We start from the raw sequence: 24,353 nt of genomic DNA on the forward strand, positions 1-24,353 counted from the left end.
CCAGGGTGCTGGGTGGACACAGCTGGAATCCTGTGTTCCCCCTGGGATAGGCGGAGGTGGGGAGGGCACAGGACAGCAAGGACTCTCCTGCCACCGGGTGCCCCCAAACTGTGCAGATCAGTGCACCGGTGCTGCCCCGGGAGCATCCAGGCCAGTGCGGACTGGGAGACTGGTGGTTACTGTGGGATCTGACTCCAGAGCTGGAGACCTGGCCCCCACCCGTGTTGTTATTCATTGTGTCACTGTGTGCCTGAGAGAGGTGGAGCCCCAGGGAATAGAGGCCTCACAGGGTAAACAGCTCCCATTGAGCTTGACATCCAGTGGGGGGCAGGGCATCTCCCCCAGGTACACACACCTGAGAATCAGCCCAGCAGGCCCCTCCCCCAGAAGACCAGCTAGAAGAATAGAGGAAGAGCAAGTTCTTGACCCAGCAACGCTGGAAAGCTCCAGGGGAAGTCGAGGGATTTACAGTATATAAAACCAGTTTTTTTTCTTCCTTTTTCCAGTACAATTTGTTTTTATATCAGACTGTGTAAATTTCCATTTTTTCTCTTTTCCCACCTTAGCTACAATATTTTACCACCTCTTCATTTTTAAGATTTTTCCTTTTTGACTTTAATATTTACAATTACAGGTCCTAGATATATTTTCCACTTCTAGATTCTCTTCAACATACTCAATTTAATTTGGGGAGATATACAAGATATGGTTTTTTTTGCTTTGTGTTTTTTGTTTGCCTCATTTTGTTCTACAGTGGTGGAAGTCAATACCTTCTAAAACATGACCAGCATGCACCCAGAACCAAGTGGTACACTGTGCTGGTTCATTCTGTGAGATTTCTTATTCCCATTTTTCCCCTCTCTTTTATCTCATTTATGTTTTGGTGGTCAATGTTGGGGCCCTCTACAAGTATTTCTGGCTTATATAAATTTGGGACTGAGCATCTTGTAACATACAGAACTTAATATACTCAGAACCAAGAGGATCACCCTCTAGAACCCCTCAGGCAGACTAAATTCTCTCTCCACTACAACTTCGTCACCACCACCATCTCCCAGTCCCCCCCCCCCACCTTTTTCTTCTCCTCTTTCTTTCTTTTATCTTTTTCTTTTTCTTTTTCTCTTTCTCTTATTCTTTGGCATTCTTGGCCTTTTATTTTTTACTACTTTGTTTTAAAATTTGTTTTTCACTTTAGCAGTCCTTTTGTTTTATTTCGTTCTGAGCTTTGTTTTCAATTTCTGGTCTCTGACCTCATCAGAATCATCTAGGGTGAAATTTACTTAGGTTGTGGTTGATATTATTGACTCAGCCCACTCATACAGCCACTCTGCACTGAGCAAAATGACTAGAAAGAAGAACTCACCACAAAAGAAAGAATCAAAACAGTCCTCTGCCACAGAGTTACAGAATTTGGATTACAATTCGATGTCAGAAAGCCAATTCAGAAGCACAATTATAAAGCTACTGGTGGCTCTGGAAAAAAGCATAAAGGAATCAAGAGGCTTCATGACTGCAGAATTTAGATCTAATCAGACTGAAATTAAAAATCAATTAAATGAGATGCAGTCCAAACCGGAGGTCCTAACAATGGGGGTTAATGAGGTAGAAGAAAGAGTGAGTGACAGAAGACAAGTTGGCAAGGAAGGAAGCTGAGGAAAAAAGAGGAAAACAAAAGACCATGAGGGAAGGTTAAGGGAAATAAATGATTGCCTCAGAAGGAAAAATCTACATATAATTGGGGTTCCAGAGACACCGAGAGGGGCAGAGGGACATAAAGCATATTTGAACAAATTATAGCTGAGAACTTTCCTAATTTGGGGAGGGAAACAGGCATTCAGATCCAGGAGATAGAGAGGTTCCCCCCCAAATCAGTAAAAACCGTTCAACACCTCGACATTTAATAGCGAAACGTGCAAATTCCAAAGGTTAAAGGAAAATCCTTAAAGCAGCAAGAGACAAGGGATCCCTAACTTATATGGGGAGAAATATTAGATTAACAGCAGACCTCTCCACAGAGACCTGGCGGGACAGAAAGGGCCGGCAGGATATATTCAGGGTACTAAATGAGAAGAACATGCAGCCAAGAATACTTTATTCAGCAAGCCTGTCATTCAGAATAGAAGTGGAGATAAAGAGCTTCCAAGATAGGCAGAAACTAAAAGAATATCTGACCATCAAACCAGCTCTGCAAGAAATATTAAGGGGGACCCTGTAAAAGAAAGAGGAAGCCCAAAGAAAAATTTCACAAACACAGGGACTGAATAGGTATTACGATGACACTAAATTCATATCTTTCAATAGTAACTCTGAATGTGAATGGGCTAAATGATCCCATAAAAGACGCAGGGTTTCAGACTGGATAAAAAAGCAAGACCCATCTATTTGCTGTCTACAAGAGACTCATTTTAGACTAAGGATACCTACAGTCTGAAAATGAAAGGTTGGAGACCATTTACCATTCAAATGGTCCTCAAAAGAAAGCTGGGGTAGCAATCATCATAACAGATAAAAGTTTTCATCCCAAAGACTGTAGTAAGAGATGAAGAGGGACACTCTATCATATTTAAAGGGTCTATCCAACAAGAAGACCTAACAATCATGAATATTTATGCCCCGAATGTGGGAGCTGCCAAGTATATCAATTAATAACCAAAGAAAAGACATACTTAGATAATAATACACTAATAGTAGGAGACTTCAACATGCCACTTTCAGCAAATGACAGATCTAAGCACAACAACTCCAAAGAAACAAGAACTTTAAATGATATACTGGACCAGATGGATTTCAACGATATTTACAGAACTTTGCATCCAAACGCAACTGAATACACATTCTTCTCAGGTGCACATGGAACTTTCTCCAGAATAGACCACATACTGGGTCACAAATCAGGTCTCAACCAATATCAAAAGACTGAGATTGTCCTCTGCATATTTTCAGACCATAATGATTTGAAACTTGAACTCAATCACAAGAAGAAATTTGGAAGAAACTCAAACACGTGGAAGTTAAAGAGCATCCTGCTAAAAGATGAATGGATCAACCATGAAATTAGAGAAGAATTAAAAAGATTCATGGAAACTAATGAAAATGAAGATACAACCATTCAAAATCTTTGGGATACAGCAAAAGCAGTCCTGACAGGGAAATATGCAATACAAGCATCCCTCAAAAAATTGGAAAAAACTCAAATACACAAGCTAACCTCACACCTAAAGGAGCTGGAGAAAGAACAGCAAATAAAACCTAAACAAGCAGAAGAGAGTTAATAAAGTTTGAAGCAGAACTCAGTGAAATAGAGACCAGAAGAACTGTAGAAGAGATCAACAAAACCTGGTTTTTTGAAAGCTGGTTCTTTGAAAGAATTAATAGATAAAGCATTAGCCAGCCTTATTAAAAAGAAAAAAGACTCAAATTAATAAAATCACGAATTAAAAAGGAGAGATCACAACAAATACCAAGGAAATACAAATGATTTTAAAAACGTATTATGAGAAGGTATACGCCAAAAATTTAGGCAATCTAGAAGAAATGGACACATTTCTGGAAAACCACAAACTACCAAAACTGGAACAGGCAGAAACAGAAACCCTGAACAGGCCAATAACCAGGGAGGAAATTGAAGCAGTCATCAAAAACCTCTCAATACACAAAAGTCCAGGGCCAGATGGCTTCCCAGGGGAATTCTATCTAATGTTTAAATAAGAAACAATACTTATTCCACTAAAGCTATTCCAAAAGATAGAAAGGGATGGAATACTTCCAAACTCGTTTTATGAGGTCAGCATCACCTTAATTCCAAAACCAGACAGAGACCCCACCAAAAAGGATAATTATAGACCAATGTAATTATAGACCTGATGAACACAGATACAAAAATTCTCAACAAGATTCTAGCCAATAGGATCCAACAGTACATTAAGAAGATTACTCACCGTGACCAAGTGGGATTTATCCCCAGGATGCAAGGTTGGTTCAACACTCATAAAACAATCAACGTGATAGATCATATCAACAAGGGAAAAAACAAGAACCATATGATCCTCTCAATAGATGCAGAAAAAGAATTTGACAAAAATACAGCATCCATTCCTGATCAAAACTCTTCAGAATGTAGGGATAGAGTGAACATTCCTCAGCATCTTAAAAGCCATCTACGAAAAGCCCACAGCAAATATCATTCTTAATGGGGAAACACTGGGAGCTTTTCCCCTAAGATCAGGAACATGACAGGGATGTCCACTCTCACCACTGCTATTCAACATAGTACTAGAAGTCCTAGCCTCAGCAATCAGATAACAAAAAGAAATAAAAGGCATTCAAAGTGGCAAAGAAGTCAAACTCTCCCTCTTCGCAAAACCCAAAAAACTCCACCCCAAGATTGCTAGAACTCATACAGCAATTCGGCACTGTGGCAGGATACAAAATGAATGCCCAGAAATCAGTGGCATTTCTATATACTAACAATGAGACTGAAGAAAGAGAAATTAAGGAATCAATCCATTTACAATTGCACCCAAAAGCATAAAATACCTAGGAATAAACCTAACCAAAGAGGTAAATGATCTATACCCTAAAAACTACAGAACACTTCTGAAAGAAATTGAAGAAGACACAAGGAGATGGAAAAATATTCCATGCTCATGGATTGGAAGAACTAATATTGTGAAAATGTCTATGCTACCCAGGGAAATTTACATATTCAATGCAATCCCTGTCAAAATACCATGGACTTTCTTCAGAGAGTTGGAACAAATAATCTTAAGATTTGTGTGGAATCAGAAAAGACCCCGAATAGCCAGGGGAATATTGAAAAAGAAAACCAGAGCCAGGGGCATCACAATGCCAGCAATGCCAGATTTCAGGTTGTACCACATAGCTGTGATCATCAAGACAGTATGGTACTGGCACAAAAACAGACACATAGGTCAATGGAACAGAATAGAGAACCCAGAAATGGGCCCTCAGCTCTTTGGTCAACTAATATTCGGCAAAGCAGGAGAGACTATCCACTGGAAAAAGAACAGTCTTTTCAATAAATGGTGCTGGGAAAATTGGACAGCCACACACAGAGGAATGAAGCTAGACCATTCTCTTACACCATACAAAAAGATAAACTCAAAATGGATGAAAGATCTAAATGTGAGATAATCCATCAAAATCCTAGAGGTGAACGCAGGCAGCACCCTTTTTGAATTTGGCCACAGCAACTTCTTGCAAGATACATCTATGAAGGCAGGGGAAACAAAAGCAAAAAATGAACTATTGGGACTTAAGATAAAAAGCTTCTGCACAGCAAAAGAAATAGTCAACAAAACTAAAAGACAACCTACAGAATGGGAGAAGATATTTGCAAATGACCTATCAGATAAAGGGCTAGTATCCATGATCTATAAAGAACTTATTAAACTCAACAGCAAAGAAACAAACAATCCAATCATGAAATGGGCAAAAGACATGAACAGAAATTTCACAGAGGAAGACATACACATGGCCAACAAGCACATGAGAAACTGCTCCTCATCCCTTGCCATCAGAGAAATATAAATCAAAACCACAATGAGATACCACCTCTCACCAGTGAGAATGGTGAAAATTAACAAGACAGGAAACAGCAAATGTTGGAGAGGATGTGGAGAAAGGGGAACCTTCTTGCACTGTTGGTGGGAATGTGAACTGGCACAGCCACTCCAGAAAACTGTGTGGAGGTTCCTCAAAGAGTTAAAAATAGAGCTACCCTATGACCCAGCAATTGCACTACGGGAGATTTACCCCAAAGATACAGATGCAGTGAAACCGAGACACCTGCACCCCGATGTTCATAGCAGCAATGTCCACAATAGCCAAACTGTGGAAGGAGCCTTGGTGTCCAACAAAAGATGAATGGATAAAGATGCGGTCTATATATACTATGGAATATTACTCAACCATTAGAAACGACGAATACCCACCATTTGCTTCAATGTGGATGGAACAAGAGGGTATTATGCTGAGTGAGGTAAGTCAATTGTAGAAGGACAAATGTTACATAGTTTCATTCATTTGGGGAATATAAAAAATAATGAAAGGGATTAAAGGGGAAATGAGTGGGAAATATCAGAGAGGGAGACAGAACATGAGAGACTCCTAACTCTGGGAAACAAACAAGGGGTAGTGGAAAGGGAGGTGGGCAGGGGAACAGGGGACTGGGTGATGGGCACTGAGGGGAGCACTTGACAGGATGAGCACTGGGTGTTATGCTGTATGTTGGCAAATTGAACTCCAATAAAAAAATATACAAAAAAAAAAACCTCCTCCATAAGAAGAGACAATGGCAATTGGTAAATGATCTCTTGGTGAGTGAATGTCAGAGTTAGGATCTGGCTCTGTACTTCTTGACTTCCAGTCCACAGCTCTTTCCACAATGCCACAGTATGTATGAAGATTTTATCCCCACTAGTGCCCATAAAGTGGTTACACTAGTAATGTAATATATATAGTATATTGAGTACTAGAAGATATTAATGGTTGCATTAATAACTTTCTCCTTGAATTGATATGGTGAATCTCAGTTCTTGTTGAATTAAGATATTTGTCTTTAATTAGATGTATTACTAATAAAAATATTTTATAGACTTGGCATGAAAGATACTTGGTATAAAAAATACTTATGAAATTCAAGGATCTGTGGGAAATCCAGAAAGCTTTACTAATGGCAATAATCCTGGTGTTATTAGTTGAATTGTGTTCATCCCAAATTTATACCTTGAAATCCTAACCCCCAGTACCTTACAATATGGCCTTACCTAGATATAGGGTGTTTATGGTGACAATCAAGTTAAAAATGAGATTATTAGAGTGGACCCTAATTCAATATTGACTAGTGTCCTTATAAAAAGGGAAAATTTGGAGAGAGACTAATGCAGTAAGAACACCCTGTGAACATAAAGGCAGAGGTTGAGATGATAGGTATATGCATGAGTCAATATTTAAAATATGTGATAGTTAAGCCTGTTACAAAAGACTAACATGCAAGTAATTTGTCCCCATCACTCATTAAATCTTACCATCAGAAATATTGACAGTTCTATAGTAATGTGATTTTTTAAAAGTTGCATTTATTGTTACAATGTGCTAAATGCTATGAGACATACAAGTATACTATAAGCTATTTTATTTAACTTTGTAACTTTCTGAAATATTTTGAAAAATTCAATACTGATATGTGCTGTACCTTTCTTATTCCACTTAATGACTCATGCACTTACTGATGCCAATAATATTTGAGTTAAAGCTTTGGTTCCAACATTAAATCATTCTACCACATTTCACAATGAATATTTTTAGCAAATATTTTCCAGTAACTATTTTTGTAGAAAAATAGTAAAAAAAAAATTCCACTAACTATTTGCCCTGATCTGAAAAATATTTCTGGCATCCACAGTTAAATATTTTGACAGTCATATGAATCTAATATGAATAAACCAAACTCTGAGGTACTAAGGGAAGGCACCACAGAAAGAGATAAAATAATAATTATTTTGGAGTAAATTATTGTTTACTCCATGGCATAATTTAAATGCATAAAATGAAAGCATTTTTAGAACAATTACAAAATTTTTGTAGGCATATTTTAAAAATAAATATACTATAAGTTATTGGAGAATATGCTTAGCAATGTTATAAAATGTATTCAGTGTTTTCAGTTTGAGATTTTTGTGGTGATGGAGTGGGTCAAGACAGCAGTTGGGACTCTGAGGAATGCACTCATGTAGCTAAATCATTTAGCCAACATTTCATTTATTTATTCATGAGAGACATGTCTCTCATGAATAAAGAGAGAGAGAGAGAGAGAGAGAGAGAGAGAGAGGCAGAGGAAGAAGCAGACCCCCTGTAAGGAGCCCGATGTGGGACTCATCCTGGGTCCCGGGATCACACCCTGAGCCGATGGCAAATGCTCAACCACTGAGCCACCCAGGTGTCCCTTAACCAACATTTTTAAGTTGATAAAAATAACATACCTTATTTTCACATCCGAAATGTGTAATAATGTTCACATGTGATTCACATTTTATTACATTTAATTACATAAAATTATTCATGCAAAGCACCAAGGTCATTGCCTAGCACAAAGAAAAATGTTCCGGATATTAGCTGCAACCCCTCAACTCCTAATTAAATTTAACAAAGATGTCAGTTACATACTATTGTGCCTAACATTATGCTAGATTGTCTATTTAAGAAAGTATTTTTTAGAAAGTATTTTTTTTAATTTATTTAAGGTATAAATATATCTCATGGTGTGAGAAAAACTTTAAAGAGTAATATTCAATCCAACAAAGATTGAAGTTTCAAGTTAAAGCAGGTAGGAATTAAAAGATTTGACATTGTCTCTATTCTTGAAGAGTTTGCTGCCACTATTTGAGAATAAGACCACATATAAATAAGTACTCTGTTGCCTTATATAAATGGTAGATAAGTAGCTGTTTAGGGAAGGGTAGTAATGTGATCTGCAGTGGTCAGATAGAATGTGAACTGAATCTTAAAGAATGGAAAAGGTTTGGACAGGCAATGAGGAAAGAGAGCCTCCTGGGAGAGTAAATGTTTTCTCACTTATAAGCAGAGCAAGTAGTTTTTAAAACTATTTTAAAATTTACTGTACAAATTATGGTGTATGCTAATGTCCTGTTAGGTTTGAGGTTGTAAGATCATCCCCTAATATAGGTGCTTTGCTTAGGGTCATTTTCAAAACCTCCTTGAGAAATTTGAGGACTCAGAATAGCCAAGACAATCTTGAAAAAGAACAAAGTTGGTCAAAGTTTGTGGCTAAGCCTTAGCCACTTAGAGGTTTAACTTTTACCATGCGAGATGTGTGTGGTTTGGAGGCCACTTTACCATTCAGAGTTTAGGGAGTTAACTTTGTTGTTGTTATACTTTTTCAGCGAGGAGCTAGTAGGTTGGAGCTTCCTTTTTTGATGGCTCCTGAGAGGTCTAAGGGAAATATAATTAAAAACAAAATCTCCTCCCAACACAGAAAACCTCTCCACAGACATAGCAGAGAGAGAAAACAGTTTTGTTATTGAATAAACATTAAGCCAGCATGTCATGTGCGTCAGAAGCAATCCGCTAGGACATGGCAAAGACTGAAAGAAATCTCACCCTGATATATCACCAAGCAGGTACAACAAATTATGCGCATGTTTTCCAGGTAAACAATGTCTTGTCAAGTAAGAAGACTTGGCAGCACCTTTGGCACACATAGTTCATACTCGCTTTACCTGGTAATTGGAGTGGCCATCTGTGTTGACTTTATCCAGGAGGAAAACAAACTTCTCTTTATGACAGGATGTAGTTTTGCAACCTGGAACAGGGCCCTACTGAATTTAGACTCCTACCTCCCCGCAGAGACTGGGAGAGAGGAGTGCTCTCTCCCTTGATGGCTCCCAGGTCTTTCCAGACCTTACTGGGTCACAGAGCAGAAAAAGGCTGATCTAGTCTCCAAAAGGATTTATATACATTTCAAAGAGAGGAGAAAGTACTTAGCTTTACGAGTCTCCTAAAGTAAGTGACCTGGGAAAAAATAAGCAAGAGAACTCTCTTTCCTTGTTTTCAACAGGGAAGATTAAGCCTCTTATTTCTAATTGTATTTGTTCTATGGGGGATGCAAACCTTGATGTTCAGAGGCTGCAAGGGATGACTGTGGTGTTATTTTTAAGCCTGTTTTCCTAGGAGTTGCCCCTTAGAGTGGCTTATTGTTCTGTCTGTTTGGTCCGAGGTTGTATTTAAGCCCCTTATGCCATTGAGTCTTCTCTCCTGTGTTGATAATTCTGTGTCCAGCTTGAGAAGTGCTTTCAAGTTTGCCCCATCTCCTGAGGGCTCCAACGGGGGGGGGGGGGCAGCCGAGTATATTTGCACTGCCTTCCAGATCCCCAGGGTTGACTCTGACCCAAGACACCCATTAAACTTCTAGCTGCTTTGCTGTTTTGCTGTATCAAGGAGCTGCCAGCCTCTTCTTAATTGCCCTCCACAAAGATCTGTATTATTTTTCAGAAATGCCCTTAGGGATGGAGTTCTGCACTCCCAGTTCCAAATAAAGTCAGTTTTCTCAGAGCTTCAAAGCTCTTTTTCCAAATGGGCTGCCTTTCCTCCAGGACAGAACCCCTGTACCACTCTACCACATTTGGTTTTGGGGACCTACTTTCCCTGGAATGACACCCCTGCTCTGTGAGTATGCACTGTGGTGGGAGGGGGAGGGAGTTGGCAGCCCATGGTCTTCTCAGCATACCCCTCCAGGCATGGGACCTCCACCCTATGAGTAGAGCTGGAGTGGAGGTGATTGGGGCTCTAGTATATTTGGCCTCTGCCTGGGGTAGAGCTTCTGCATTATGAATAGAGGGCTGGGCAGAGGAGGAGAGACCTGATCCTCTTAGGCACACTTACCTAGAACAGAGCTTCCTAGAATAGATGAGAAACATCTGCACCCTGCCCATCTTGGACTGAAACTGTAGTCCCAGACTGGGAGCTGGCAAGGAGATGGAACTCCCATTTTCTTGGCTGCACATGAATAGAATTTCTGTAAGGAAGAGCTGGGAGGAACAGTGAAGTAGGTTATGGTTCAAATACTACTATTTTTCCTGATATTTAGTAGATTTTCTTGAATGAATGTTTCTCCATTTGCTGTATACCCTTAGGACAATTTCTAGAGACTTTAAATAAATAAAAATTTCTCTTTAACTAGTCAAATTGTTTCGCTGGCATTTGAGCTCCTTACTCTATCATTCTGGAAGTCCCACTTCTCACCTTCATTTTGAAATATACTTTACCGGATGCAGAATTCTGGAATAATGAGTTGACTTTTGTTACTGTTTTTGTTTAAGTATTTTAAAGACATTTCTATATTTTGGTTTACATACTTTTTGATGATCATCATTCATGCCTTTGTTCTCTGTATATAATGCTTTTTTTCTACTTCCCTAAGGTTTTTTTTTTTCCTTTTGTTTTTAGCAGTTTGTAATTTGGTTGGGAATATTTCTTTTCCAATTTTCCTCACTTGGGGTTCTCTCAACGTTTTGGATTTGTGTTTGTTGTTATTAATTTTGGAAAAATTCTCAGCCATTATCCATCTCTATAGATATTTCTGTTGAACTGTTCTCTCTTCCTTCTCCCTCTGGTACTCCAATTACATCCATATTACACCATTTGATATTATCTCCAAAACTCTTAGATGGTCTGGGTCTTTATTGTTTTTGCTATTGTTTGTTTTTCCCCCACTTTGTTTTCACTTTGAGTTTTTAAGATTTTATTTATTTATTCATGAGAGAAAGTGAGAGAGAGGGAGAGAGAGAGAGGCAGAGACACAGGCAGAGGGAGAAGCAGGCTCCATGCAGGGAGCCTGATGTGGGACTCAATCCCGGGTCTCCAGGATCAGGCCTTGGGCTGAAGGCGGCACTAAACCGCTAAGCCACCAGGGCTGCCCTCACTTTGAGTTTCAGTTGAGATAATGTCTGCTGATTTATTTTCAAGTTCACTGATTCTTTCCTCTGTTACATCCAGTTGTCTAATAAGTCTGTTGAAAGAATTATTTAACGCTGATGCTGTGTCTTTTTTAATTTCTAGAATTTCTTTTCTTTTTTTCTTTTTTTAGAGAGAGAACACGTGCATGCATGAGTTGGTGGGGAGGGGCAAAGGGAGAGGGAAAGAGAGTGAATTTTAAGCCGGCACCACACTCAGCAAGGAGCCCAACACAGGGCTCAGTCTCATGACTCTGAGATCATGACCTGAGCTGAAATCAAGAGTCAGACATTTGACTGAGCCACTCAGGTGCCCTATATTCCTAGAATTTCTATTTGACCATCTCATATATATTCCATCTCTTTGCTAAAATTCTCCATCTGTCATTCAATTCTGTTCTACTAGAGGATTTAACATATTAATCATAATTATTTAAATCTCTATTAGTTTTAACATCTGTTTCTACCTCTTGTAGCTGCTTTAGCTTGATAATGACTTGGTTTTAGTTGCTTTTTGGATCTCTTATTTTTTTTTTAATTGAATGTCAGAAATGTGTAAAACAACATCAGAGACTAAGGTAAAAAAGCGGTTACATCTGGAAATGAACGTGTTTCCTTTTCTGTCAGGTTAGTCAGTAGTTTAGCTGGATTTATTGTTGTTGTACTTAACCTAAGTACAACATAGACTTCAAATTCCTCCATCAGAGGGTTACTGATACTTGTACTTGGTGTGGAACCTGACATGAAAAAAGGATTTTTCTTAATTTTCCTGCTCCACCCTCAGCCTTCACTGGGCCCTGCACATTTGTGCCACAAAGAGGTTTTGTCTTTATGCTCTTATCTCCCCACTCCCCACAAAGTGACATACTGTTATTACTTGTTACTTAGTGCCATAATTATGATCGGGACATGGGCTTTCTCAGTTTTTGTGCTCTGTTTTCAGTGAGGAATGAGTACTGTGTGCCTGGGCCTCAGTCCTAAAGCTTTCTCAGTCTTTCTACCCATTCATGCCAATGCACTTTGCCTTGTATTGGTGAGGAACTTTGGTAGGAGCAAGTTTCTCATCTCACCTCCAATAGTTGAAGATCTTTGCTTTATACCAGTGCAGGATCCTAGGCCTGAATAGGTTTCCTTTCCCCTTTTCCAGCAGCAGATAGCCTTTATTTCTGTCTCTTCCTCAGTGGTAGAGAGCATACTCTTGGAATGTGGGAGGGTAGAGGACTTCCTATTTCTCTTCCAATGGGCGGAGGTCTTTGTCTGGGACCATGAGGTAGAATGTTTCCTTTCTTCCCCTAGAACCTAATGGTTTTTGCTTTTTAAGAGTCAAGAGTCTTGAAGCAGATGGGTTTTCATGTCAGTGCGTTATCTGGATTAGAGAGGTTCTCCCAATTCTTCCACCCTGACCCCAGTCTTTTTTGTGAGCACACAGTGGATGCCTATGGAAATAGCTGGTGAGAAAGTTCAGAATCCTAGAGATTGTTAGGTATTATGATAGCCCACACTTAGCCTTTAAGTATTCTTTGAAATTTCAGTTGTTTTCTCTTAACCTGCTTTTTGGGTAGCTACCTCTTCCTCCCACACTGTGTCAACTCATCTCTCTTTGGAGGGGCTCTTTATCCTTTGGAATTAAGCTTACCTGGTTATCATTTGACCTCACCTTTCTGATAGTGTATCAATCTATTGCAATCATTAGCCTTTTGGTTCTTAATTGTAGACCTTTTTTTTAAAAATCACTTTAACTTCACATTGGTTCTTGTGCTTTTGGGAATAACCTAGTAATTTTGAAGTGTTTCCTTTCTTTCTGATATAAATTGAAGCAGTCTCATTTTGTATCTTTCCTCCTCTAGACCTGGAACTAGATATTTCTGTAAGGATATCTAGTTCCTTTTAGTGACAAATAATATCTAGGAATCATAATCTGAGGGCTAAGGGGGCTCTTTGTTTTTTTTTTCCATTTATAAACATATTTATTTATTTATATCTATTTTTTTATTGGAGTTCAATTTGCCAACATAGAGCATATCACCCAGTGCTCATCCTGTCAAGTGCCCCCCTCAGTGCCCGTCACCCAGTCACCCCGTTCCCCCGCCTACCTCCCTTTCCACTACCCCTTATTCATTTCCTGGAGTTAGGAGTCTCTCGTGTTCTGTCATCCTCACTGATATTTTCACTCCTTTCCCCTTTATTCCCTTTCACTATTTTTTATATTCTAAGGGTGCTCTTTGATATCGAATTGTCATTGCTTCTAGGCTTTTACAGTGTACAGAGCTAGAAAATGTGTGCTTTTCAGAGGAAACAATCTCATAATTGATACTGATATTTCTAGTTCAAATCTGAGATTATGTAACATGTTTGATTTTATACTTGTATTATTTTATGTTACAGTTGAAATCTTGGTTCCTAATGGCATTAACAAGATATTTATTTGCTTTATCCTATTACATATGTAATGCTTTCAGAATAACGATGTCACTATTATTACTAACAGTAAGATTCTTGAATGCAATTTAAGATTACTTTGTAATTCTTTTTTGCCATTAGGATATATACTAGTGAAGTACAAAGGTCCAACTCAAAATTCCTTCAAGAGGAATATAATGTCACAAGATAATGTCAGAAAGTAATAAGCTCTCTGACTTTCTGACATTATCTATGCTGACCCACTCTGCCTCATGCTTTTTTCCCCCTTAGAACATTTATAATTCCAATCTTGAATCTCACACTCTGCACCTGACTCAGATGGCCTTGAATTGCCTTTTACTTAAAGACTTTAAATATGAAAGTTGAGTATAATGCAATGAGATCAATTTTCTTGAGAGATCTATGGAGTTAATCTAATTTATTATCACCACAGTAAACTCGAAAGGGTAGATAGATGCATTTGTTCTTTATATATCAGAAGGAAATAGTTTCCCTTACTAAATAATAAAAGTTTAATTAATTTTTTGGGAACTTATCTCAGAATGACACAGACTGAATAGTTAGACCATCTTCCAGGACCTGGAAACCAGATAGGTCCCCAATACCCAATACTAAATGACAGGTGGAACTTGGATCAGAAAAAAGCTGGGCAAGGTATCTGAGGATCTCTGCTGGTCCATCAAGGCTGGATAAATGAAATAGATTGATCTTGTGTTCAGAAACCTATACTTTGGAAATCCATTTTCCCTTTCACATTTAGTAAATTTTTTCTTTAAAAATGTTTGCTCATCTCAAATAAGGACAAGAGTATTTGCCAAAGAGAAACAAGGGCAGGAATATTTCTTTGTCCATGTATGGACCACCATAGTTTAAGGATTTGGACAAGATGGGAGTGATAGAAATCAGAGCAAAAGAATCCCAGGAAGCAGCCACATCCAGAAAGGCAGAGTGGGGCAAAGATGGGGCATGGTCACCTCTTCTATGCCTTTCAGAGCTTGGTCAGCCTGTGTTTTATGTGGGTGAGTGGCTATTCCCTCCCATGCTCCCCACTGAAGCAGAGTGGCAAGGAGGGAAACAGACGAACCTTGAACTGTAAGATCCAAGCTCTGACACTTACTGTTTTTGTAGCATCAGAATAATCCCTAGAGCTCAGCATGATCTGGTGGCTGCCTCCCTTGCCAACGTCATCCTCTACTCACTTGGCCCATTCCCTGTGCTCACTCGCCAGTTGATTCCTGCTTCTGGGCTGACCACTGTACTTTCTGTTTGCTCTGCCCAGATGTTCTTCCCACACATTTTACACTGGCAGGCCCTTTCTCTTTGTTCCTGACTCAGGCTCACATACCACCTCTTCAGAGAGGTCCTCCCATCAGAATCACCTTTTTCTAGCCAGTCCCTCACTGATCTTATCAAGCCTTCCAGAGAGCTTATCACTTTCTGACATTATCTTGTATATCTCTTTGCTTTCTTGCCATTGTCTGTCTTCCTCCCTCTGGGTTATCAGCTTCACAGGCCAGCAACCTGGTATGTCTTGCTGGCTCCTATGTTACTCACACTGGGGCCTGGCACTTGGTGGACACTCCGTAAATGTTTGTTGAATGAATTGAATGAATGTGAAGTGAAAGAGACAAATAGTTATATACGTGTGTGTGTGTGTACATGCATTTACTTATGCTTTATTTCTTGAAAGAGTATGAAGTGACTTACAAGAAGCAACCAGCTTTGAATCTAGGAAGCAATTAATTTTTTCATTTTGTTGATACTTATGCCATTTTTCACTGTGATCTGTTTATTCATTTGCAATAAAGGGTATATATTTCATTTTCTTTACCCATTTTCTATAGCAGAAAATGAAATCTTCTGGTCCTCTCTGACTATATGAAATGGCGGTTTCTTTTTTTCCTGTCATATTGTTATTAACCTATTGCTACAATTGATAGTTATTTATCAAATCAGCCACTGATTGATACAGCATAAAAATCTAGGAGCAACTAAAAACAAATGATATATTTTATCAACAAAAAGATTAATGAATTTCCTTCAAATATGAGACTATTTGTCAATATTTTGTTGTTGTTCACCCACCAGGCTTATTTCCATAATATGTGAAATTTTAGTTAGAAAATTTGCATCCCTGTCATTATTCATGACCAATGAAGTCATGGAAAAAGAGAGGTCAGATTAAAATTTTTAAATGACGTAATTATAAGGCAGATTGCCAGATCCCAAGTGGCCAGATCTCTGTGAAAATTCCTTTTGTCATTCAGGTGTTAGAAAAGATGTATATAATTGGTTTGCTCCTTATATATTATTGTGTATGGAAAGATAGCAATCCAACATTACACAAGGAATTAAAAGGTGTGGGACTATTATTTGAGATAGGGTCCAGGAAAATCCATTAATGTGGTTTTCAGTAAGTTCCTTATTTTTTTGTTTACTTTTGCCACCTGTTTTCTCACCTGTAAATTTAGAGTGTTAGACCCCCTTAAGCATCAAATTTTAGCTGTGAAATTCATTGACAGGTCTCCCTTTTTTCTTCTATCTACTTTGGTCATTTTCAGAGGACACCAGCAGACATCCCTAAACTAATTTAAATTTCTGAGAATGATCTGTTCTGAATTTGGGAGAGTAGAGAAGTTTTCCGAAGAGCTGATAGGTAATACTGCTGCTGCTGGGAATCTCTTCAAGTTCATGTCACAGTCACAGCCATCTTAGACCTCAATCTGACCTGTGGGCTCATGTTCAATTTGTGGGCGACCTTGCTTAGAGGATAAATATAGCAAGACATAGATTTTCCTTTTTCCTAAATTTTATTTATTTATTAGAGACAGGGAGAGAAAGAGAGAGAGACAGAGGGAGAAGCAGGCTCCATGCAGGAAGCCCGACGTGGGACTCCATCCGGGGTCTCCAGGATTACGCCCTGGGCTGAAGGCGGTGCAGCACCGCTAAGGGTTTGCCCGGATTTTCCTTTTTTGACTTTAAAAAGAATCTGGCTATTAAAACCGACCATTTAACAGCTGTATCTGGACATTCAAGCTACATGTGGGATGGGTTGTTTTTACTAATCGTTTGCAATGCAGTTTATCTCAAAGTATAGTTTGTGAATTTCAAGTGTCAGAATCCTCCCCTGCCATCTATACTGTGTCTAAAATGACCTACTGAACCAGAATCTGGTGGAAGGGGATGGTGCCCAGGGATCTGCAAGTTTCACAAATTCTCCATGTGATTCTTATTCACACTCAGGTTTCGAAACCATCTTGTCAATAAGTTGGAAATAATTTCTAACTATCCTGATGAAAGTGGAGAAGCAAGGTAGACCCACACAACTTAGTAGGGCAAATCCTACATCATTATACTGAAAGAAAATGAGTTTGACATTTGTAACAGGCTGATTTGCTTGTACTATAATCCTTATATAACTTCATTTGAATATTTTTCTCCTTAATTTCTGTTCTTGAATTTATTGTCAAGTGATTGTGAAAACACAAAGTATTTGTGGTATTTTTGCTTATTTAAAGATACTATTTAATTTAAGGTAATGGATAAAATAATTTTATTCCCTTCTTAATGTTCCAAAAGTACATACTAATTTAGTTTAATGTAATATCTAGTGGTAATATAAAAAATATAAAATTTTCTTTAACTGAAAACCACTACCTCCCCCAACCAAAAAACACAGAAAAATAAAATCTTCACACTATAAATGTTTTTTAGTTTTGTTTTTGTTTTTGTTTTTATCTACGATAGTCATACAGAGAGAGAGAGAGAGAGAGAGGCAGAGACACAGGCAGAGGGAGAAGCAGGCTCCATGCACTGGGAGCCCGATGTGGGATTCGATCCCAGGTCTCCAGGATCGCGCCCTGGGTCAAAGGCAGGCACCAAACCGCTGCGCCACCCAGGGATCCCCTATAAATGTTTTTAAACTAACGCATCCATAAGATGATCACTATTCATACATCTCTTTAATGCATTTTTAATCTATTAATAATCACCAATATATTTTTAACTGTAGTAAAATATGCTTAATAAAGCTTATTATCTTAACCATTTCTACGTATATATAGTTGTTGTAAATATATTCATGTTATTGAATAACCAATCTCCAGAATTTTTTCATCTCGTAAAACTAAAGTTCTATGCCCATCAAACAACAACTCTTTGTTTCTTCCTCCCTGTAGTACCTGGCAACACCATTCTACTTTGTTTCTATGAATTCAAATTATCTATATATCTCATAGAAGTGGATTCAGACATTATTTGTCTTTTTGTGTATTTCATTTAACATAATATCCCCAAGGTTTATCCATATTGTAGCATGTGTCAAAATTTCCTTTTTTTTTTAAGGAAATAAATAGTTCATTGTATGAATACACCACACTTCATCTATTTATCCATCGATGGATACTGTGACTGCTTCTACCTTTCAGTTATTGTCAATAATGCTCCCATGAATATGGGAGTACAATTATCTCTACAAGACCCTGATTTCAAATTTTTTAGATGTATACCCAGAACTAGAATTGCTAGATCATATGGTAATTATATTTTTAATTTTCTGAGGAACTGCCATAATGTTTTCTATAGTGGCTGCACCATTTTACATCCTACCAACATTGCTTAAGGGTTCCAACTTATTTTCTTTTAAGATTTATTAATCTATATTTGAGAGAGGGAGAGAGAGAACATGAGTGAGGAGAGGAGCAGAAGGAGAGGGAGAGAGAGAATCCTAAGCAGTAGACTCCACACTGAGCACCACGCCTGACATGGGACTCCATCCCAGGACCCCAAGATCATGATGTGAGCCAAAATCAAGAGTTGGATACCTAAGTGACTGAGCCACCAAGGCACCCTAAGGCTTCCAATTTCTCCATATCCTTACCAACACATGTTATTTTCAAAGATCATCAGTGTTTTGATTTATTCTTTTTATGGACATGTTTTGTTGAGATAAGAGTTCTAGAACAAGGTAGAGTTTTTATAAGTTTTTTTTTTTTGGTTATTTATTACAAATTAATTTCTAATTTTAAAAAATGCTTTGTTTCATAGGTTTATTTAAATGAACACATAGTTACAGAGAATTCATGTTTTATTAATCACACAGTCTATAATATAGCAAATCATGACTTTTATTGAACTTAGAATAAAGTCAAATATTTATATAGTGATTTTATAGTGATCTACAGTTTACAATGCATCTTCATATGTTTTCTTACAGTATTTTCATACTGATTCTTTATAGCCATGGTCTTTCTCAAATGCAAATCTGATCATTTCACTCTAACTTGTAGATTTCTAAGATTTCCTAATACACATAGAATAAAAATAAACCATCTCAGCATGGCAAATTATCTCTAGCCCCATCTCTAGTTGCATTGTCCTCCCACCCTACATTTCAGCTGAATCAAACTGCATGTAGTTTGTTGATCACACTATATCATATCTTTGACTATTTCTTTATGTGGTTCCCTTTGACTGGAATACCCTTCCCAACATTGCACCCTAGATTCACTGGGAAAAATTACTTGTGCTTAAGACTCACTTCAAGTGTAACCTCTTTTATAATGCCTGTCCTATCTCTCTCAGGGTGCCAGTGAGATGTCCTTTCAAGTCCATCTCTTACCAAGTAGAAGTAACCTCTCTTTTTCTGCCCAATATGGACAGATAGGTTTTCTTTACAGGACTCATCACATTTTACTACATTCCTTTATACTCCTGTCAATCTCTCTTTCTAAACTGTGGATTTTGTGAATGGGGAGGTTGAGTGTAGTTTAATTCCAGTGTCTGGCACTTAGTAAATGTTCAATAAATGTATGTTGAATGAATAATTGAATTAATAGTGAATATATGGGGGAGTAGATGGCTCTATGAAGTAAGTAGGTAATAATAATTATATAAGATTAAAAGCGATTAATGAGCTTCCCAAGATCATACCATAGTAATTTGAGGGCTACAACTCAAATCCATATTTTAGCTTAATGCTTCCCCCCCACCCAGTGTGGCCTTCCAAATTTAAAATGCCAACATTAAAAATAGTGTATAAAAGAACAATAATACACACTTATTCCAATTATTGAGTCTTTTTAAATAGGTGGATAAACTAATCTGATTCTTTCAACATATTTAATTGAATCTCTGTTTCCTGTTGCTCCTACTTTGTCTCATTTATGAAATATTTCATTAAAATCCAGTAAAGGCACTATGTAGTTGTGTTAATAAAATCTTGACATGAATATTATCCAAATCCAAGCAGTTATAAACATTTGCAAATTCTTTCTTTCAAAGTAATCTCATAATTTCTTTTCTCCCATTTTCCATCCCAGTGGTAATGAAAATAGCATGGACATTGGACCAGAGCCTTTGGCCTGTATTGGCTTAGTGATTATATGGCCTTATCCCAAGTCATCTTGCCTGTATGTCTTAGTTTTCTTACCTACAAAATGAGAAGAATGATACCTATATCATAGCATTACTGTGAAGATCAAGTGAGATAGAATATGCCCAATGCCTGGTACATATTAGGTATGCAAAACATGTCAATTCCCTCCTTATATGAATTTAGTTCATTAAAAAAATAGACATTGTATTTTTCAGAATGCAGTGAGATCAATTTGAAGATCATGTCTTCCAAAGCAGCCTGAAGTTTCTTCAAGGCAAAGGTCACATGTCATTCATCTTTTCTACAGTCTCTCACATGGTAAATAAATATTTCCCGATTGCTGGTCATTTACATCAGGCATGTATATTTATAAAATACTTTTCTTTTTTTTTTTTTTTTTTTTAATTTTTATTTATTTATGATAGTCACACAGTGAGAGAGAGAGAGGCAGAGACACAGGCAGAGGGAGAAGCAGGCTCCATGCACCGGGAGCCCGACGTGGGATTCGATCCCGGGTCTCCAGGATCGCGCCCTGGGCCAAAGGCAGGCGCCAAACCGCTGCGCCACCCAGGGATCCCTAAAATACTTTTCAATAACTTCTTTGCTTATCATTTACTATGTGCTTTAAAAGAAGATATACATTTTCCTAGAACTTCAGGTGGTGACCAGTGAAAGATGACTGATTATGGCCTTTGTATTTTGTCACCATGCTATGTCTTTCTGGATAGGGCGCAGGCAGAGAATCAGAAACAAAACTCATTTGGCCTCACATCATCTGGCTTTTATACTACATTTTTTATAAGCTCTGGAGGAATGAGGCTTCAGATTAAATTAGTCTTCTTAGAGCCTGCTATTAGAAGTCTAATATATACTGTATTTAATTTTTAGTTTGCATATATGCAATTACAATAATCATTTTCAAATGAATATTTACATGTTCCCTCATAGTCTAGACAACTGTTAATTATTAGATTGGGCATATCTGTGCTACCTCATACAAACAGAAAATATCCCATTCATTGAGTAGCTAAGACCAGGACATTTGAAACCATTAGAGAGGTTTTATGTATGTTTTATCATTTGATCCTTACAATGACCCTGTAAGTTAATTATTATCCCCATTTTACAAATTAAAACAACAACAACAACTGGGTTCCATAAAGTTAAGGAGTTGGCTCAGGGTCCCTTAGATAGTAAGTTGTAGGACTGAAAATGAGATCCATATATCTGGTTATAAAACTGCTACTCTTGTAATGATACCAATATTTTCCAATGAAGAGACAAAAAATAAGAATACAGAAACAAATAATCTGGGATGATGTGCCTAAACATAAATAAGGACAAGGTCTATCATAGACACAGGTAGTGTAAAACATCACTGAACAAATTCAGATATGTGTTTCAGAAAAATGCAATGTTTCTTGTGGAAGAGAATTATTATAAATTTTTCTTTTTGGAAAAACCTATAGTTTATCAGAAAAGTATTTTTTTAATAATTTGAAATTGTTGAAGAAGGCTAAGATGTCTTAATAAAGCTACATTAGACTAGCCAAATGTTGTATAATAACATACACTCGCGGTTTGGAAAGTTCTATTTTTACCTCCACAAATACTTCCTTCAGGCACATTAGGGACACTTAGTTTCTGGGAGTTGGCTCCTCAAACTGATTTGCAGGTTCCTACTTACTTCAGATGTATAGTTTCCTGTGTGAAAGTAGAAGTTCAGTATTGATCAGATGTTTACCAACTAGCTTTCTTGTTGTAGGTTCCATAACTTAAGAGGAATGTATAAGAATTTGTCTCATGTGTTAAGGAATGAGAATCATATGTGGGTGGCAAATAAGATTCATGCATATTGGTTACTAAGTACATGGGAATTAATTTAGATCATCTGCCCTCCTGAGCAAAAACTATTGTGACCTGCTAGTTCTAGCTCAAGTGCCACTATAGCCCAAGGTCATAATTGTTTATTTTTGCCATTAGGAAGAATTCTTAAAGTTAACAAAGATAAATTATCTACTTTGGATATGTTAGCTTTTAATTGGTAGTATGGCTCATTTCTTGTGAACATATGATTCTCAGCTTTAAGTGGATTTTAGAGTACTATAAACGTAATTTAGATTCCCATTTTATTTGACTCCTGGAGAACCATATGCAATTCTTTTGCTATAGAAGAATTAATCCAAAATCCATGTTTATTATTTGACTTTCCTTTTTTTTTTTAATTTTTATTTATTTATGATAGTCACAGAGAGAGAGAGAGAGAGGCGCAGAGACATAGGCAGAGGGAGAAGCAGGCTCCATGCACCGGGAGCCCAATGTGGGATTCGATCCTGGGTCTCCAGGATCGCGCCCTGGGCCAAAGGCAGGCGCCAAACCGCTGCGCCACCCAGGGATCCCTTATTTGACTTTCCTTATCTCTTGCTTAATTTAATTGATAAAGAGATACCTTTAATTTTAAGGACTTGGGTTCTCTTACAATTTGGGGGCTCGGCAGAAACAGTGGACAATTCATGTCATCTTCATTTGGCTCAGTGAGAGTGTGTCTTTTTCTAAATGGTCTCTGAATCATTCTTAGAAAACTCACATGCTTTGTCCATGTAGTCAGCTCATAGGAGCTCCACAGCGTTCCACAATGTAGAAATCCAAAGAGGAAGATGACCTCATGAGAATCAAAAACTTCAGTTTCAGAATTATTGAAGCAATTTAAACAGAGTTAAAAAAATTTTTTTAAGATTGTATTTATTTCTTCCCAAGAGACACACAGAGAGAGAATGGCAGATGAGAAAAACAAATGTAAGAAGAAGGGACTTCCCCTGAGAGAAATACAAATTAAATGAAAATGAAATAAAATAAATTAAGTCATATTTTGAATATTCACAGTACTATCCATGGTATGGACCCACCTAGAACATAGAGTGTACAATAGATGTCAGAGGCATAGAACCTGACCGAGTAGAAAAAGATCTGAACTTGGACCAGAACAGAAGCACAGAGCATTATGTCCTACTGAGGGAAGATCAACAATTAACATCAGACCCACACTCTATGCTGATTGAAAACTGTCATTTAACTACCTATCTTATATGAGTTGTGTATGGTTTGTCCCATTTAGAGTTTGTATTTTCTTAACTAATCCCTTTCATAGATAGTCTTCTGCAGATTCCCTTAAGATACTGGTAAGGGGGATGTCAGTACTAGATGGACCCAAATGACCTTTACACTTGCCATCCTGGTTCCCAGATTGGGTAGACCAGTCATGTACCCAGCACATCCATGTTGATTGATTAGACCCTTGGATTAAGGGGCATACTAATCCTTAAAATTATGTTTGATCCTCAAATATATTTCCTTTGTGAATTAAACAACTAAACATCATCCCTGTATTTATTCCTCTCATCTACATTAGTGAATTAGAATGCATTTTTATTCCCCCAAATTTGTTTCTAGTGAAAGCCAATACTGATTCAGGAGAACTGCTTTAGAGCTGGTATGTACATACCCAAAGAGGTGGCCATTAGGGAGTACCTGGTCAAGAAATAAGTATGGAATCAGTATAAGGCCAGACTCTTAGCTCAGCAAATGAAGATGTGAAGCAGACTCACTGGCTCAGGTCATTTTTATTTTTAACGAAAAGTCCTAAAAGAGATTGAAAAACACAATTAGAACGTAATTCAGCATGCTCTCAGAAGTGCCATTGTAGGGGTCAAAGGCACGGGGTTTATTTAGTTTGCTTAACTAAACGATGCCCCTCCCTAACTTGTCCAAAGCTCTACCTGGTAACTTCCTCATACTGGAAAATATAATTGAAACTTGATAAGACATATTGTTGTTTTTTTCGAATTGTGTGTTTAAGATTTAATTAGTAAAGTGGTATCGCTGCACATTAGAAATTGTTCTCAATACATTTGTTAGTGATAAAAGCAGTCTATAAAATTATGACTAATATGTTTTCAATAAAGGTATATATATGCATTTTTACAGTATAGTATATGGCACAAAATTTTAACAATGATAATCTAGGAATGATGTATTTTTTTGGTGTTTTAAAGTTTTATTCTTTG

General features: G+C 37.6%; 1 protein-coding gene across 3 annotated transcripts in view; it reads left to right on the forward strand.

Annotated features, from left to right (window-relative positions):
• NMU (neuromedin U) overlaps positions 1-24,353 on the forward strand; it is a 177,612-nt gene that overhangs the window by 78,422 nt on the left and 74,837 nt on the right. Inside the window, exon 1 of one of the 3 annotated variants that reach the window (XM_055339285.1) lies at positions 10,137-10,206. The exons of the other annotated variants lie outside the window; for them this stretch is intronic. Within the exon in view, the coding sequence (XP_055195260.1) occupies positions 10,191-10,206 (16 nt within the window). The 5' untranslated portion in view covers positions 10,137-10,190. Of the gene's footprint in view, positions 1-10,136; positions 10,207-24,353 lie in introns of those variants that run through there. 3 annotated transcript variants of the gene reach the window in all.

The sequence above is a fragment of the Nyctereutes procyonoides genome, unplaced genomic scaffold (genome assembly GCF_905146905.1).
Source record: "Nyctereutes procyonoides isolate TBG_1078 unplaced genomic scaffold, NYPRO_anot_genome, whole genome shotgun sequence".
Lineage (NCBI taxonomy): Eukaryota > Metazoa > Chordata > Mammalia > Carnivora > Canidae > Nyctereutes > Nyctereutes procyonoides.